The sequence below is a fragment of the Pimephales promelas genome, chromosome 7, assembly GCF_988280905.1.
Source record: "Pimephales promelas chromosome 7, fPimPro1.hap1.1, whole genome shotgun sequence".
In the NCBI taxonomy this organism is placed as follows: Eukaryota; Metazoa; Chordata; class Actinopteri; order Cypriniformes; family Leuciscidae; genus Pimephales; species Pimephales promelas.
The window spans coordinates 41,384,340-41,403,957 of NC_142775.1; the positions used below are offsets into that span (position 1 = coordinate 41,384,340).

Here is a 19,618-nt window from a genome sequence, read left to right on the forward strand (position 1 = left end):
AGCGTCCCTGTAGGTGACGTGCTGACGTCGAGTGTTGTTGTCCATGATGGCGTCTTCCACAGAACAGAGTCTCCTAGATCTCACTGATAAAGAGACCCGAGAGAAACTCTCACACTGGGACTGTCGTGCTGATCCAATGGCGCCGTTAACGGACAAACAGACCGACTCGGTTCTGGAGATCCGCGCAGCCGCAGAAGAGACGCTTCTCCCCGCTGAGGCGAGTCTGCTAACATAACATCACACACACAACATTCTCATTTATACACACAATTCTGCTGTGTAGTGCACTCGGATCAGCTCCAGCCCTGGGTAGATAGGGTGTGTTATGATCTGTTAGTATGTGTGTGTAGGCATGCCACGTATGACATCCATTCAGTATGCAAATTAACTAGTCTGTTTAGATAAACTAGACTTGCATTTAACCAGAAGAACCCCTATATGACCTAAAATAAATGCGTTTCAAACTACGGGAAGGTTTAGTGAAAAACAGGGTAAAAGTGTAATATATATACACAGTATGCTCAATAATATTACAATTTTATTGTTGAATATTAAATGAAATAAATGTTTAATATTGGTGAATGTTTCCTCAGCTGCCGATCGAGGACATCTGCGGTCTGACGTCTCGCTCTCTGCGCTCGTGTTTCTCAGCCACTCTCCCGGAGTCCACTGAAGAAGCTCTTCTGCAGGGCTTCCAGATGCTGGAGATGGAGAACCACACCATCCAGACGGCACAACAGGTTCTGACATCACACTGGCACCACACTGACACCCACACTGACACCACTGGCACCACTGCACCACACTGAGACCACTACACCACTGGATCCACTGCACCACACTTGCACCACACTGGCACCACACTGACACCACTGGCATCACACTGGCACCACACTGACACCACTACACCACTGGCACCACTGCACCACACTGACACCACTACACCACTGGCACCACTGCACCACACTTGCACCACACTGACACCACTGGCATCAAACTGGCACCACACTGACACCACTGGCACCACTGCACCACACTGGCATCACACTGGCACCACACTGACACCACTGGCATCACACTGACACCACTGCACGACTGGCACCACACTGGCACCACACTGACACCACTGGCATCACACTGGCACCACTGGCACCACACTGACACCACTGGCACCACACTGACACCACTGCACGACTGGCACCACACTGACACCACTGCACCACTAGCACCACTGCACCACACTGGGACCACAATGACACCACTGGCACCACACTGGCACCACTGGCACCACACTGACACCACTGGCACCACACTGAGACCACTGGCACCACTGGCACCACACTGAGACCAATGCACCACTGGCACCACACTGGCACCACTGCACCACAATGACACCACTGGCACCACACTGGCACCACTGGCACCACACTGACACCACTGGCACCACACTGAGACCACTGGCACCACACTGGCACCACTGGCACCACACTGAGACCACTGGCACCACACTGACACCACTGCACCACTGGCACCACACTGGTACCACTTGTGACTGGCTAGGGTTGATGTCTTCTTGATTGATTCAGACATTCAGCAAAGGCTTTATATTGAAGTGCAACATACAGTAGTGTCCAAAAGTTATTTCCAGCCTATTATTATAGGTTTTGTAGTTATATTGCATGGTTGTACTTGGAGTCGATAGTTTTATTGGTAATGACAACACAATGAAACATGAAAAATTGTGCGACATCATTTTTGTGCAGACTGTCATACGAATGAAAGCGTTCACACACTATCTGTAGTTCTTGTGTCTGTTGTTTCATTCCACGAATGCTGAACGACATCATCATCACATGACTAATGACATCATCTGTCTGTCAGTTCTTCTCCTGGTTCTCGAAGCTGCAGGCTCAGATGGATCAAGACGAAGCCACTAAGTACAGGTGTGTGTTCGTCTCCACGTTCTCATTGTGCACACGTCAGAAAGGTCAATAATAATAGTATTATTAATAATAAATAACGAGACTTGACTTGAGTGTGCTGGTGTTCCCTCGCAGGAGGACCCGGGATATTCTGAACGGGTATCAGGAGCAGTGCGATGCGATCCTGACGGACGTGAACGCGGCGCTGGAGCGGCTGGACTCTCTGCAGAAGCAGTACCTCTTCGTGTCCACCAAAACCGGGACGCTTCACGAGGCCTGTGAACAACTCCTGAAGGAGCAGGTCTGAGGAGATCTCCTCAATCACAAGCACACACACACACACACACACACACTGGTGTGTATTAATCGTCTCTCTCTGCCGTCTACAGTCAGAGCTGGTGGATCTGGCCGAGAGCATCCAGGAGAAACTCTCATACTTTAATGAACTGGAGAACATAAACACGGTAATCTGCCGCCGCCTCCGTCACGTGTCCGTCATGCGCTGTCATCCACTAATCCCCTCTCCTCCTGCAGAAACTCAACTCCTCCACGCTCTCCGTGAACAGCGAGGGATTCATCCCGATGCTTTCCAAATTAGATGAATGCATTGAATACGTTTCATCACACGTAAGCGAAGCGTTCTGTGCTCTATCCTCCTGTTCCCGCCGCATCTTTCCAACCTTTATAATCTGTTCCTCGTCTTCTCTTTCAGCCAAACTTCAAAGATTACCCAGTGTACCTCAGCAAATTCAAGCAGTGCCTGTCCAGAGCCATGCACCTCATCAAGAGCCACACGGTCAACACCATGCACAACCTCACCAGTCAGCTGACCAAACGAGTGCGTCTACAGGAAGTGAAGCCGTGCTGGTTATTATACCTCAGCTGGCTGTGTAATCATGTGTGTGTGTTGATTGACAGGACCCGCTGGGCGCGCCGAACGCAGACAACGCCTTCACGCTCTACTATGTGAAGTTCAGGGCAGCGGCTCCTAAAGTTCGGGTGAGTCTCGACCTCTTCTCCCCTTTAACCCTGCGTGTGCACGAATAGTCTTCTTTGGAAATGGAATAGTTTATTAAACCTTTTAATTAAAAATCATTTAATCATATGGCTCGTATATTGAGAATATGGACACACACGCGGTCTGATGCAGATGTTTATTAGAGCCAGACCGATAAAGGATTTTGAAGGCCGATAGCGATACAAATATTTGTTGGTTTTAAAATCGGATATATTATTTTTATTTCAGAAACTCGCAACAAAATATGAACAGATTTCCCTAACATTAGTTCTTTATATATGAGTTTTAATTTAAATAATATGATGATGCATTTTAAAAAGAAACAACAGAACGGAGGAACATCAAAATATATTAAAGTTCTGATAAATAAAATAATAATTAGTCCCTACATTGCCTTATAGTTATAAGCTACCTCATAATTACAATGTCAGCTTGCTTATCCCTTTACCTGCACTTTTTGACAACACTCATGACATGTTCAAGCGGGATTCGGACGTTTTTTTATTTATTTTTTAAATATTCATTTATCGGCCATTAAAACTGCCAATACCGATATTTTAGAAAAAGCCTAATATCGGCCGATAATATCTGCCTGCCGATACCGATATTTTAGAAAAAGCCTAATATCGGCCGATACCAATATTTTAGAAAAAGCCTAATATTGGCCGATAATATCTGCCTGCCGATACCGATATTTTAGAAAAAGCCTAATATTGGCCGATAATATCTGCCTGCCGATACCGATATTTTAGAAAAAGCCTAATATCGGCCGATAATATCTGCCTGCCGATACCGATATTTTAGAAAAAGCCTAATATCGGCCGATAATATCTGCCTGCCAATACCGATATTTTAGAAAAAACCTAATATCGGCCGATACCGATATTTTAGAAAAAGCCTAATATCGGCCGATAATATCTGCCTGCCGATACCGATATTTTAGAAAAAGCCTAATATCGGCCGATAATATCTGCCTGCCGATACCGATATTTTAGAAAAGGCCTAATATCGGCCGATAATATCTGCCTGCCGATACCGATATTTTAGAAAAAGCCTAATATCGGCCGATACCGATATTTTAGAAAAAGCCTAATATCGGCCGATAATATCTGCCTGCCGATACCGATATTTTAGAAAAAAGCCTAATATCGGCCGATACCGGTATTTTAGAAAAAGCCTAATATCGGCCGATAATATCTGCCTGCTGATACCGATATTTTAGAAAAAGCCTAATATCGACCGATATTTTAGAAAAAGCCTGATATCGGCCGATAATATCTGCCTGCCAATACCGATATTTTAGAAAAAGCCTAATGTCGGCCGATAATATCTGCCTGCCGATACCGATTTTTAATTAAAAATCATTTAATCATATGGCTCGTATATTGAGAATATGGACACACACGCGCTCTGATGCAGATGTTTATTAGAGCCAGACCGATAAAGGATTTTGAAGGCCGATAGCGATACAAATATTTGTTGGTTTTAAAATCCGATTTATTATTTTTATTTCAGAAACTCGCAACAAAATATGAACAGATTTCCCTAACATTAGTTATTTATATATGAGTTTGAATTAAAATAATATGATAATGCGTTTTAAAAAGAAACAACAGAACGGAGGAACATCAAAATATATTAAAGTTCTGATAAATAAAATAATAATTAGTCCCTACATTGCCTTATAGTTATAAGCTACCTCATAATTACAATGTCAGCTTGCTTATCCCTTTACCTGCACTTTTTGACAACACTCATGACATGTTCAAGCGTGATTCGGACGTTTTTTTATTTATTTTTTAAATATTCATTTATCGGCCATTAAAACTGCCGATACCGATATTTTAGAAAAAGCCTAATATCGGCCGATAATATCTGCCTGCCGATACCGATATTTTAGAAAAAGCCTAATATCGGCCGATACCGATATTTTAGAAAAAGCCTAATATTGGCCGATAATATCTGCCTGCCGATACCGATATTTTAGAAAAAGCCTAATATTGGCCGATAATATCTGCCTGCCGATACCGATATTTTAGAAAAAGCCTAATGTCGGCCGATAATATCTGCCTGCCGATACCGATATTTTAGAAAAAGCCTAATGTCGGCCGATAATATCTGCCTGCCGATACCGATATTTTAGAAAAAGCCTAATGTCGGCCGATAATATCTGCCTGCCGATACCGATTTTTAATTAAAAATTATTTAATCATATGGCTCGTATATTGAGAATATGGACACACACGCGCTCTGATGCAGATGTTTATTAGAGCCAGACCGATAAAGGATTTTGAAGGCCGATAGCGATACAAATATTTGTTGGTTTTAAAATCCGATTTATTATTTTTATTTCAGAAACTCGCAACAAAATATGAACAGATTTCCCTAACATTAGTTATTTATATATGAGTTTGAATTAAAATAATATGATAATGCGTTTTAAAAAGAAACAACAGAACGGAGGAACATCAAAATATATTAAAGTTCTGATAAATAAAATAATAATTAGTCCCTACATTGCCTTATAGTTATAAGCTACCTCATAATTACAATGTCAGCTTGCTTATCCCTTTACCTGCACTTTTTGACAACACTCATGACATGTTCAAGCGGGATTCGGACGTTTTTTTATTTATTTTTTAAATATTCATTTATCGGCCATTAAAACTGCCGATACCGATATTTTAGAAAAAGCCTAATATCGGCCGATAATATCTGCCTGCCGATACCGATATTTTAGAAAAAGCCTAATATCGGCCGATACCAATATTTTAGAAAAAGCCTAATATTGGCCGATAATATCTGCCTGCCGATACCGATATTTTAGAAAAAGCCTAATATCGGCCGATAATATCTGCCTGCCGATACCGATATTTTAGAAAAAGCCTAATATCGGCCGATACCAATATTTTAGAAAAACCCTAATATTGGCCGATAATATCTGCCTGCCGATACCGATATTTTAGAAAAAGCCTAATATTGGCCGATAATATCTGCCTGCCGATACCAATATTTTAGAAAAAGCCTAATATCGGCCGATAATATCTGCCTGCTGATATATCAGTCTGGCTCTAATGTTTATATGAAAATAGGATGCTTGTAATGTACCGTAAATCAGTGAGATCTTTATAACAGTAAAGCTTAAAATGCATATATCTGTCAATAATGTGTCTTAGTAAGATGATATTTAATGCTTAGTTTTATGATCAAAGCTCTGTAGTTTTAAAACATATAATGCTGATGATCGAGAGACGAACAAAGTAGGATTTAAAAGCAATAATTCACTAAATAAATCTCAATTCTGTCATTTATTCACACTCATGTTGTTTCTAACCCTGAATAATTTAATTCTTCACTTAGACCAAAATGTGTTCACACACCTTCATCATTTCTCACATCATCAGTGTATTGGCTATAGTTATGAAATATGAGCAGAACTCAGTGGATATGTGACTGGTTTTGTCCGTCCTTCTGTTGGACTCTCACACATGAATTATGTTTAATATCTGTCAGCTGTTAAATTTAACTACACAATTAGATAATACCAGTTTAGCTCAACCAGTGACCAAGCAATGCTTCATGTTGTTCAGTGTGTGTGTAAAAAGAGCATTAGAAATAGTGTGTCCTGATCACACAAAAATGAAATCTGGTGTGTGAATGATTTTTGGTTTGTCTTTCTTATATTTTGTTTGTTTGTGTCAGAGGCTGATTGAGCAAGTCGAACAGCGGTCTGAAAGAATCCCAGAGTGAGTGATGGAGAATGACCTCCTTCTTTCATTTGAGTATTGTGGGAAGGTTTGGATCCTCTTCCTTCCACTAATGCCCTGTGACTCCTCGCTCAGGTATCAGCAGCTCTTGGATGAGATTCACCAGTGTTATTTGGACCAGAGAGAACTTCTGCTCAGTCCCAGTATAAACTCCACCATCACGGACCTCACCGGCCAGAACAACAAGGATCACTGCGCTCTGGTGAGCGGGTCCACTTCTGCCTCTCAGACTAAAATCATCGTTAGTTATTCTCTACGTGAGTTTATGGCCGCTCACAGGAAAGGATGAAGTTTGGCACGAAGATAGAGAACAGTTTCTAGCGCCACCAAGTTGCACTTATGTTTATGATAATAATCAGGATGATTCGATTGCACCATATGCAATGAACGCTTATTTTTTTGAACACGTTCCTGACGATTATTCTGATTTGGGAAATAATTGGTTCAGATTGTGTTTGCACAGAGTTAGGTTAAAGCTTCTGGATAGACCCAACCGTTTCTGAATAACACGCGAGCGGATGTGAGGACGCAGAGCTAAATCTCGTAGACAAAGAGCATGTGTCAAAATTAGCTATTTTTTGACGAAGCTGCTTGGACACACACTCTAGTTTCTAATGTTTTATTGGTTAATGTTTTTATCTTGTGTTTTAATCGGGATCTTGGTACTTTGTTTTGTTCCTTCATGTCTAAATGTGTATGGCATGACCTTGTAATGGATGCAAGGCTAAATCTCCACAACGCTCTAGTGTATTGGAACAAATATTGGTACATGTCGTCTCAAGCATGACCTGAGGATACTTGCAGAGTTTCGGCACAGCGCCACCTACTGGTCACGAGATATTTAAAAAAATTGGTATTGATAAAACAGTGCAGCATACAGACTCAAATGATCCAATTCAGGGCGTCGCCCACGTAGAATTCTGTGTATTTTTGGAGCTCATTAGCATATTGCTATGAAACTGGTATGTGTCTTTGGCACCCTGCCCTGAAGGGCCTCAAAAAGTTTACAGACAGCGCCACCTTGTGATCAAATTATAATGACATTTCAAAACAAGCTAATGTTTTTGATCAATTTTGCTTATTTTAATTAAGCGTTAAGTTTTCGGCGAATTCCTTCCCAATTATGTCATATTTGGTCAAAATTGCTGTCCAGTATTTTGATTGTCTTTGAAAACTTACAAAACTTTTTTTTTAAACCAAATTTCACCAAAATCGTCTCTGATCATATTCAGACTTTGCTGGCAAAAACTTATTTAAAGTTTTTTGATAGACCAAACACATCAAAATCGATGGCATGATGATTCTTAAACTCATGTTAACACCAAACTTTGTGTGTCATTGTTTCTTCAAACTGACCACATGACATCAGTTTGGTTTCAGCACCACCTATTGGTCAAAAGTCATAAGCACTTAATTCTATTACAATCGATTTGATAATTTTCACCCATTTTGGCTAAAATAACGGATATCGTATCATGCCTGTCTTGTGCTTGGCATTTAGTTTAGTTTTCCCTGAGCTTTACATGTGTCTGAAGTTGTGGAAGTTCAGAATGACCGTTTTTGCAGCTCTGCTTTTGTGTTCGCTCTGGACTGAGAGTTGCGGGACGATGACATGAGCTCATTCCCGCTAATGTTCAGCTGGTGATTGGTGTTGTGTTGTTTCAGGTGCGCAGTGGCTGTGCGTTCATGGTCCACGTCTGTCAAGATGAACACCAGCTCTACAACGAGTTCTTCTCCAAACCCTCGTCCAAACTGGAGTGAGTACCAGAAACCCCTCAGGGTCAACACACCATCCAAACATGAGAACTGACCCGGGATTATCGTCTTTACTGAATGAAAGACAGTCTTTTCTTTTTTTTTTTAAAGATATGAACACTTTTAATAAACAAGGATGTATTAAATGTATCAAAAGTGACAGTAATATACCGCTGTGTGTGTGTGTGTGTGTTCAGCGAGCTGCTGGAGAAGCTGTGCCTGTCCCTGTACGACGTGCTGAGGCCTCTGATCATCCACGTGGTGCACCTGGAGACGCTGGCGGAGCTGTGTGGGATCCTGAAGAACGAGATGCTGGAGGACCACGTGCACAACAACGGTACGTCATGCCCATATAACTAATCCTGAAATGATCTTAGTCTACTTTCCTGACAGTTTCTGAAAGTGCCTTTATTATGCTCTTTTTGGATATGACCTGTAATAAAGCTTTTATTAAAGGAGTAGTTCACTTTTGAAAAACTTTTGCTGATAATTTACTCGTCCCCGTGTCATCCAAGATGTCCATGTCTTTCTTTCTTCAGTCGAAAAGAAATGAAGGTTTTTGATGAAAACATTCCAGGATTTTCTCCATATAATGGACTTCAATGGGGTCCAAACGGTTCAAGGTCCAAAAGACAGTTTCAGTGCAAACTGTTCAAAGGGCTTTAAACGACACCAGATGATGAATAAGGGTCTTATCAAGCAAAGCGATCGCTCATTTAATAAATAAATAACAAAGTTTAAGCTTTATAACAGTCCCTCCAGAAAAACGCGATTATGCGATCGCTGAATTCAATGCAAAGTCCGTATATTTATGCAGGGGCCGCATTTTTTCAAATACGCTGCACTTTCGCCGCATAAATTGCCGATTTCCGTGCAAAATATGCGGGGTTTGCATAATTTCATAATCCTCGCATTTTCGTTGCAAAAAAGTCACATGTATCTTAGCAGAAAGTTGAAAAATGTTGCGTTTGCTTCACACAAGAGCAGCCATTTCCCCCTGTTTCCATGGGAACGTTATGAAGTGCCGCAATTACGCGACGCCAGACAGACTCGCGGACGCGATTGACATCTCACAAATCGAACTCGTATAACTGTCTGTCGAACGTTCTACGATCACATCGTTACTTAATAAACAACATAATATAAAAGTAGTAGCATCAAACAGAAATGACCCGCACACATGGGGTGTTCGAGGCGCACATATAACACTGCAGAGAGCTCTTAAAGGGGCCACACCTAATTTACACTCGTTACAGTCTGAAATAAAACAAGATGAGAAATTAAATATTACCAGCACTTTCTATGATGTAGTGCTTGCTTATCAAAGGAAGTAATAAGAAATGACTCTTACATTAGCCGAGTGAGAACAGGATGTTGGGGGAATCACTTTTTTTCTCTTTTTCATCAAACCACAATTTTTGCAAATTCCTGCAATTTCATCGCATAAAATTGCATAAATATCCCGCATATTCCATCGCATTTTTAAAGAAAACGGGCCGCGTAATCAATCAATTTTTGCCTGCAACAATCACAAAAAAACTCTGCGTTTTTCTGGAAGGACTGACTACTATTATGGCAAATGTTATATATAAATCGCAAATTTTTTCACAAGTTTTTGGAAATTACCACCACAAAATCAGTCATTTTGATCGCAAAAATCACAAAAAAAAAAATCGTGAAATCCTGGAGGGACTGTTATAAGCTCAAATGCTCGCCTTGCTCTGTTCTGTGATGCGCGTTCGTGACTCTCCTGTTCATCAAAATGAACAAATCTTTTTCTGAGTCATTTGGTTCATTCAACGAACAAAACGAACGATTTGATTCGGAATAAGATTTGTTCATTTTGAAATCTTTTTCTGAGTCATTTGGTTCATTCAACGAACAAAACGAACGATTTGATTCGGAATAAGATTTGTTCATTTTGATGAACGAGTTCGAACAGGAGAGTCACGAACGCTCATCACAGAACAGAGCAAGGCGGGGTTTTATTTCATCAAAAACCTTAATTTCGTTTCGACTGAAGAAAGAAAGACGTGGACATCTTGGATGACACGGGGGCGAGGAAATTATCAGCTAAAGCTTTTTGAAAAGTGAACTACTCCTTTAATGTAAAAGCGCTGAAAGATTAATGTGGAGTTAAAAGAGAGCTGTCTTCCTGCTGACTCTGCGTAGGTTTGTAACTAATTAGCATAATACCAGCCTGTGGTCTTGATTGGCTGAGCAGCATCTCTTAGCCCCGCCCCTCAAACACTAGTGTCTCTGAGACTGGAAGAGTTCGGCTTGTGTTGTTCATGTCGAGGAGACGCTGTTCTCTGAGAGTAATACGGTGAAACCCACGCCATCGTTACTGTTCGTATCAAGAGCTGATAATGAGCGTTTGCTCTCTGACCAATCACAGCAGAGCAGCTCTCAGAGAGGCGGGGCTTAGATAAGCGTTTCTGAAATGGAAACCTACACCAAAACAAGATTAGGAACCTTTAAAATCACATTAACTGTGGAAAACATGAACGCTAGTGAGTTGGTTTGTGTGTAAGTGAGCTGTGATTGGTCGGTGTGTGTCAGCCGTCCAGCTGTCGGCGTTCGACGCGCTCGTGAAGCAGATGCTGGAGGACGTGCAGGAGCGGCTGGTCTACAGGACACACATCTACATCCAGACCGACATCCTCGGGTACAACCCTGCCCCGGGAGACCTGGCCTATCCCGACAAACTGCAGATGATGGAGGTGAGCGAGACCCGCAGGTGTGTGTGTGTGTGTGTTCAGCGCTCAGATCTCATCCTCTGTTTGTGTTGTAGAGAATCGCTCAGAGTCTGAAAGAGGAGCAGATGAAGATGAGCTCGAGCTCCTTCTCTGACGTTCAGCTGGAGGACGATCACAGGAAGCTCATCGGCTCTGGTGTGTGTGTGTGTGTGTGTGTCAGAGAGCATGAGCTGACCGTCCATCTATCCGTCTGAAACACACATCAGTAACGCTTCACTGTACACTCCTTTGTTAATGCATTAGCTAACATTAATCAATGTTTATTCTTCTTTGTCAGTGTTAGTTAATAAAAATGCAATTAGTCACGGTATAATTTTATACATTTAAGATTATTGCAGTACGTTTTACAAGAAAACACAATTTCATTTTTTTTTTTTCTTAAAAACTGTGTTTCTTACCGTTTCTTTGAAATGATTTGTGGAATTTACTAGCAATTTCTGAGTGAAAATTAGTTTCTGCAGAACTTTTGATTTAAAAAATGTATTAGTAAATGTTAACTTAATGATAGGAATTGTTATACAGCATTTAAACTTAGTTAAGTTGAATCAGTAATTTTTGTCTTGTTTTTTCCAGTACAAATATTAAAAAAAAAATAATTATATTTTTACTAGAGAAGCAAAATGACTGATTTTCCTTAAAACAAGTATAAATATCTGCCAGTGTGGTCAGGAAACTAAACTAAATAAAAATATAAAAAAAACAAGATAATTATGATTGATGATTTTTAAATCAAGACAATATCTTCAGTCATTATTGCTTAACTGTGTCTTGATTTAAGAATATTTAGTTATTTTACTGGAAAACAAGATTGTTTAGATTATATTATTTAAATTAAATAATATATTGTTTTTTACATATTATATTATTTATTATTTACCTATATTATTTATTTAAATTAAAATGTTTTTTATTTTAGTCAAATACATTTATGTTATTTTTTTTTGTATTTTATTCAAACATTTTATGTATTTTATTTAAAGGTATTATATTATTAGTTTTTTTTTTTATCTGATTTATTTTTCAATTCTAATAAAATGTATTTATTAATTTAGAAAGTCACTTTAATCCTCTTATTGTATTGATTATTTGATTTATTTTTGAGGTCATCAGATGATGATCTAGTCATTACACTGCTGTTGTTCCCCCAGAGGCTCGAGTGCAGAGCTCAGTTTCTCCGGCCGATCTGCATGGCATGTGGTATCCGACGGTTCGCCGCACGCTCGTCTGCCTGTCCAAACTCTACCGCTGCATCGACGTGAGCTATTCACAATTACACACTCATTACATCTAGCTGTCTGTTGTTTTAGATGTGCTTTTATAAGACAATCGCAAGCAGTTGAGATAAAAAAAACACCAGTTAAACACCAATGTGACTTTCTGATTAGATATAGTAAATAGGGTGTTAAATGCAACTCTATGCTGATAAATCACCAAACTTAAATGTTTATCATCTTATACTCGCTCTCATATTGCTCTAAAGCTTTCTTTTTTGGTAATTTGTAGTTATTAACAGTATTAACAAGAGCAGTTAGGGTATCTTCTGAGCACTTTTATGATGGACGTCAAAACAGAAACACCCATTTACTGCCATTTTAAAGCTTGGAAGAGCCAGGGAATTTTTAAACATTTTAATATGTAAGATTGCATTCGTCTGAAAGAAGAATGTCATACACACCTAGGATAACTTGAGCGAGAGTAAATCATGGGCTAATTTTCATTTTTGGGTGAACTATCCCTGTGGGCGATATGTAATATGGGCTTAGTAAATACTGCCCTCATCTGTGTGGTCATGTTTGTCCTGCAGAGGGCAGTGTTTCACGATCTGTAATAACATGTTTGTCCTGCAGAGGGCAGTGTTTCACGATCTGTAATAACATGTTTGTCCTGCAGAGGGCAGTGTTTCACGATCTGTAATAACATGTTTGTCCTGCAGAGGGCAGTGTTTCACGATCTGTAATAACATGTTTGTCCTGCAGAGGGCAGTGTTTCACGATCTGTAATAACATGTTTGTCCTGCAGAGGGCAGTGTTTCACGATCTGTAATAACATGTTTGTCCTGCAGAGGGCAGTGTTTCACGATCTGTAATAACATGTTTGTCCTGCAGAGGGCAGTGTTTCACGATCTGTAATAACATGTTTGTCCTGCAGAGGGCAGTGTTTCACGATCTGTAATAACATGTTTGTCCTGCAGAGGGCAGTGTTTCACGATCTGTAATAACATGTTTGTCCTGCAGAGGGCAGTGTTTCACGATCTGTAATAACATGTTTGTCCTGTAGAGGGCAGTGTTTCAGGGTCTGTAATAACATGTTTGTCCTGCAGAGGGCAGTGTTTCACGATCTGTAATAACATGTTTGTCCTGCAGAGGGCAGTGTTTCACGGTCTGTAATAACATGTTTGTCCTGCAGAGGGCAGTGTTTCAGGGTCTGTCACAGGAAGCGCTGTCGGCCTGTATCCAGTCTCTGCTCAAGGCTTCTGATGTCATTCAGAAGAACAAGGTGAGGATCAGTCGTTTCAATCACATCTCACTGATTCACAGATTATTCATTAATTTAGCAAAATTGAAAATAATGTTTATTTAATAATAAAGTCAAGTCACCTTTATTTGTGTAGCAGTTTATATAATAGAAATATTAAATTGAACAAATATCTCTATATTAAGAGAGTGAGTCTGAGTGTGAGAGAGTGACATTGAGAGTGAGTGTTTGAATGAAAGCAGCACATTAATATAGAGCGGTGATTAATCTGACATTACCTGTGCTTAGACGGTTTTAATGCAGACCTTTCGACCAATCAGAATGGAGTATTCTGACAGACGATGCTATAATCTAGATACCATTATATAATATAAACATTTAAGTAATTTAGTTCTGAATATTATATTGTATTTGTAGTATATTATCTGTAATATTCTATAAAAACAGCATTCCTATAGAAATGAGAAGTGTCTGATAATATGACTGATGTTTTTGTTTTGTAAAATAAATATTTAAATGTGTAATTATTTATTGTTTTCTAAAATGTTTTAAAAGTGTAGTGTCTGAGTGTAAGCGTTGTTGTGATCCCCAGACTCAGATAGACGGGCAGCTGTTCCTCATCAAGCATCTGCTGATCATGCGAGAGCAGATCGCCCCGTTCCACGCCGACTTCGCCATCAAGGAGATCTCGCTGGACCTGAAGAAGACCCGAGGTACGAGCTCACGCGTGTGTGTGTGGGATTATGGGTCATTCGAATGGTAGGGGTGTAACGAGATCCTCATGACACGACACTGAACTCACGATACAATATTATTGCGATACTCCAAGACATATGAGCTTTTTTTAATATTCATTAAAATGCTAAATTAGTTTTTTCATTGTAAATAAGAATATTCTTGGACTTGGTGCTGATAAACCCAAAGCACAGGACAACAGAGACACCAGAATAAACATTCATGATTCTGAAGCTGAAAACAGAAAAATAATATCGGCCACTATTTGGATATTTGCCGTTATCAGAACATATAAATTATTATACATTATTTTCAGCATTATATATATTAGTTTATTGTAGTACTGACACTAAAACTCTGAAAACATGAATTTTCCACAAAGTATCGACGATGCATTTTTGTATTGCGATGTATTGTGACACTCCTACTCAATGGTCATTCGTCCACTGCTGTATTTTGGTCAAACAAACAATGAAAATCAGATTTGCTTTTTTTTTATTCATACAGTAAAGAACAAAAAGAAAAAGTAATTTTTTGGAGACATAAAAGTCTTAAAGGGCCTATTGCAGGTTAGAGGACCCAACCAACCAGTCAATGTATAGAAAAATAATGTAGATCTAGATTTTCTAGATGTATACACGTTTGCTAACGATATTGTAGATTATTACCATCGGCCAGCAGACATGAGTGTGTTTAGGGTAGATGTACTATTATATGGATAATAACTGTACTTGAGTATGTTTTTAGTACAATACAAACAAGTACATTTTTAATACATATTTTTCACCTGGGTTAAAGCATAAACAGAAAATTAAAGATTTGAATATTTTATCTGAGTATGTAAAAGCCGTTTTTACGAGCAGTCCAAGAAACGCTCACTTCATCTACTAAATTAGTGCCCTTCAAAACATTTAAATTAACTTTCATATGGTATTTTCATACAAGGTTATGTATTAATTTAGATTTTTTTTTTAACCTGCAATATGCTCTTTAATGATCAAACGTTTGACCGGCAATGTATAAATAATAAAACAAAACAAAAATTTGGCTTTTGAAACCCAATTAGACTGAATAGTGAGTATTGAGATGGTTGTGTACTGTGTGTGTGTGTGTGTGTGTGTGTGTAATGTCAGTGAATAAGCACCAGATGGCAGAGCGACTCCAGTGTGTCTTCTTCCTCAGACGCCGCTTTCAAGATCTTCAACCCCAGAGCCGTGCACCACTTCTTCCGGCTGAACAGCCACAACGCCATCCTGGAGTTCCTGCTGGAGGTGAGCCGTTATATATAAATCAACTAAATTAATAACTTTATTACCGCAGAAATGAACTGAACTGACTTTAGCCGGACTGTGACGCTATTCAAACACACATTGTTTTCCTGTTGTCTCTGTAAAGCTGCTGTGTGTTGTGTGTCGGACCGGATTGCTGGTCCGTGACCGTGACGAGTGATCTATGTGTGGTTCTCACAGGGTTCTCCGGAGATAAAGGAGCATTACATCGACTCCAAGAAGGAGGTGGACCGGCACCTGAAGTCCAGCTGTGAGCAGTTCATCCAGCAGCAGACACACACGCTCGTGGGGAACCTGGAGGACTTCCTCCGCAAGGTCAGAGCCAGAGGGCATTATGGGTCGGCAAACACATTTGTGGATCAGACACATGCCTTTGGTGTGAGAGACCCGGGTTCGAATCCACTGTGAGACACCAATGAGCACGACACTTGACCCCTAGTTACTCCAGAGCTGTGCGACCTCTGACATATAGAGTCGCTTTGGATAAAAGCGTCAGCTAAATGAATAAATGTAAATGGTGTATAGTGAGAGCGACTCTGCTTTTGTTCCATGCTCAAGTGCAAGTTTTTGCTAAATTACCCCCCAGATATAAAATCAATATATAATTTCTAGTAAATGCTTCTTGATTTAATAATTTTTGATATTTGGATCAGTGTGTGATGTTGCTGTTTCAGTTCTCCTCTATTTCTGAACTCCTGAAACGCCTCCAGTGTATCTTGAGTTTGAACACGTCTCAATATTCCTCATTATAATAATTAATGCGCAGAATAAAGGGGCGGGGCCTGGTTGAGTTAGTTAGTAGTGTGTTAAACTGGCGGTTATGGAAAGGGGCGGGGCATTACCCAAACACACTCAATCACAACACACTGCTCCAGCTGACCAATCAGAGCTCAGTGTGCTTTCAGGAGGAGGGGCTTCATAGAGACAGGAAGTAAACAGAGCGTTACTGACAGACTGGGAAGAGAGGAGCCGCAACAATGGAGAATATGAGGAGAATAATCAACATTCAAGCAGGAAAACCTGTTCTAGGAGAGCCTGAAACACATCACGAGTTCACGACTCTGAGAAAAGGGCGCTTTAAAAATTATTGAAGTTATTTGTCAGTAGAAAACTATGGAAGCTTGTTTACGCCACAGAATAAAAAAATAAAAAGATAATTATGACTTTTTTATCTTACAATAGCATTATATAAAGCGTTTATCTCCCAATTCTGACAACTGCGATATAAAAAGTCCTAATTATCTTTTAAAATGTTTTCTTCTGTGGTGGAAACAAGCTTCCATATAAATCATCAATCAGTGCTCAGTGGGCACTTCTCATTTGGTATTTTATTTTAGTCTTAAAACTGAGTTTGATTTATAGGTCTGTGGGTAACAGCGAATCCTCTCTGAACCCTTTCTGTGTGTGTGTGTGTGTGTGTGTCGCAGGTAGAAGCTTTAAAGACGATGGCTGTTGAAGGAGGGCCGACGTATAACCTGTCGCAGCAGCCGTGGGCTCAGCCTGGTGAGACGCATCACAACTCACAATCACTCAAACACTTTACATTAATGTGAACAAGCAAAGGTGCATTGCAAAAAAATGCTTTTCTTGCTTTTAATAAAATAAAATAAAAATTAAAATAGATTTTTTTTCAGTAGGATCAGAAAAATAATCATTAATTATTATTTATTTATTTTTTACAGAAAATAAGATATATTTTAATGTCATTTTACTTCTCTAGTAAATGCTTCTTGATATAAGATTATTTTGATATTTGGACTGGAAACAAAACTAATATGTACGATAAGCATTTTTTGCAGTGATTGTTATTCTGGACCTTCTTGTGTGGTTTGTGCAATTAGACGATAACGAGGCAGAACTGAACTGTCAGGATGTGTGTGTTATCTGTGCTTTCAGCCAAGATTAATGACGTTGTGATGAGCACCTACCGGATCCTGAAGAACAAGCTGCCAATCACCTTGCAGAGCCTGTCCCTGTATCTGGCCAATCAGGACACAGAGTTCATTCTGTTCAAGCCGGTCCGGGTGAGTCACGCTTCATGTTATTGTTTATAAGTGTGTTTTCTTCAAGATTATCTGCCTAATCATACAATACTAGTGATGTAATCCAGTCTTGGTTTTAATTGAGCTTTCCCTCAGTCACTGTAGTTCAGACGCTGCAAAACATGCTTTTCTTACTCTGTGTTTCCGTCTCGTTTCCAGTCCAAATATCTAGAATTTCTTAAATCAAGAAGCTTTTACTAGATTAGTAAATTACTAGAAATTAGATAATTGTTTTCCTGGAGAAAAGAAAATTACGTTTTTGCTTAAAATAAGGAAAATGATCTGGTCAGGTGGGGTTTGGAGGCGGGGCCAAGGGCAGGACAGTGGGGTTTGGAGGCGGGGCCAAGGGCAGGACAGTGGAGTTTGGAGGCGGGGCCAATGTCAGGTCAGTGGGGTTTGGAGGCGGGGCCAAGGGCAGGACAGTGGGGTTTGGAGGCGGGGCCAAGGGCAGGACAGTGGGGTTTGGAGGCGGGGCCAAGGTCAGGTCAGTGGGGTTTGGAGGCGGGGCCAAGGGCAGGACAGTGGGGTTTGGAGGCGGGGCCAAGCGCAGGTCATGTGACGCAGGATAACGTGGAGACTGTTCCCTCTGTTCCAGAATAACGTGCAGCAGGTTTTCCAGAGGCTGCATGTGTTCCTGCAGGAGGAGTTCAGTGGAGAAGACCTGCAGATCATCGCCTGTCCCTCCATGGAGCAGGTGCAAATATTACAGTATAATATCACGATATGTGTGCGATAATAATGATGAGTGAGTGTGTGTGATAATGATGAGTGTGTGTGTGTGTGTGTGTGATAATAATAAAGAGTGTGTGTGTGGTAATGACGAGTGTATGATGGTAATGATGAGTGTGTGTGTGATAATGACGAGTGTGTGTGTGGTAATGACGAGTGTGTGTTGTCGTCCTCAGATCAGCCTCCTGCTGTCGGTGAAGTAGCCGGAGATCCTGAATCTTCCAGAGATGTTGGAGACAAACCACTGTTGATCACCACAGACTGTGTTTGACCCGTTCCAGCGCTTAAAGACACTCAGCGTGTGTGTGTGTGTGTGTGTGTGTGTGTGCGTGACATTCATACTAAATCAGTTTGTACAGATTTAAATTATTGGAAGATGGGAATTCTGAATTATGTGTCTGTGCTGATGGAGGAGCGACTCGATGAACGGCACCGTTGTCCAGCAGGGGCCGCTGTGTGTGTGTGTGTGTGTGTGTGTGGAGCTGTTTCCTCACGCAAACTTGAGTTTTAGGGATAAAAGAGGAGATCTAGACTGATAAGAGCATAAAGAAGGAGATTTATTATTTCTGTATTATAATATCCTCTCTCTCTCTCTCTCTCTCTCTCTCTCTCTCTCTCTCTCTCTCTCTCTCTCTCTCTCTCTCTCTGAGCTTTTTCTAATTAGAGTTTGATGTAATATTTGATATGCGCTGTTCTGTCGGGGTGATTGTGAGAGCTCCTGAACTAAAGCTGCAGGTTTATACACACTTGTCCTGACGCGTGTGTGATTTATTATCTTCCACAGAACTGAAGGTTAGTAAATGAGACCCGGTCCAGGAGCATTAAACACTGATTCAAATCTGTGCAGAAGAATTTATAAAAACTAGCTCTACACGCTTTTAAAATGGGGTTTTAGGGCCGACATAAATCTTCATTTTTATCATTGCATTATGGGATGTTTCCGTTACTCCAGTGTCGTCAGCCCTGCAGGAGAAGCGTCATGAGACCTGAAGCTGATTTATGGAATTAATAACTCATATTTGACATAGAAAATATCAAATCTTACATTGAAAATGTGCTTCATGCTGAAGTCAATCCATCAGGAAGTACAGTCTATTACAGTGGAAAGATGACATTTACGACTCAAA

The 19,618-nt window shown here is 40.2% G+C and overlaps 1 protein-coding gene across 2 annotated transcripts; it reads left to right on the top strand.

Annotated features, from left to right (window-relative positions):
• Positions 1-4: 4 nt before the first annotated feature.
• On the top strand, positions 5-19,237 carry cog3 (component of oligomeric golgi complex 3). Of its 2 annotated transcripts, XM_089133523.1 has the most exons (23): positions 6-217; positions 594-740; positions 1,882-1,943; positions 2,058-2,223; positions 2,312-2,386; positions 2,457-2,549; positions 2,635-2,760; positions 2,841-2,921; positions 6,643-6,686; positions 6,783-6,909; positions 8,373-8,464; positions 8,660-8,799; positions 11,025-11,185; positions 11,257-11,356; positions 12,370-12,476; positions 13,628-13,717; positions 14,289-14,409; positions 15,614-15,702; positions 15,901-16,035; positions 17,148-17,223; positions 17,617-17,744; positions 18,358-18,456; positions 18,668-19,237. In XM_089133523.1, the coding sequence occupies exons 1-23, from the start codon at positions 44-46 to the stop codon at positions 18,692-18,694; spliced, it is 2,460 nt and encodes an 819-aa protein (XP_088989649.1). In that variant the 5' UTR covers positions 6-43; the 3' UTR covers positions 18,695-19,237. The 2 variants fall into 2 exon arrangements, 1 of the variants encoding a protein (XP_088989649.1); XR_016169365.1 differs by lacking the exons at positions 17,617-17,744; positions 18,358-18,456; positions 18,668-19,237 and having other exon boundaries at positions 5-217; positions 15,565-15,702.
• Positions 19,238-19,618: the final 381 nt, after the last annotated feature.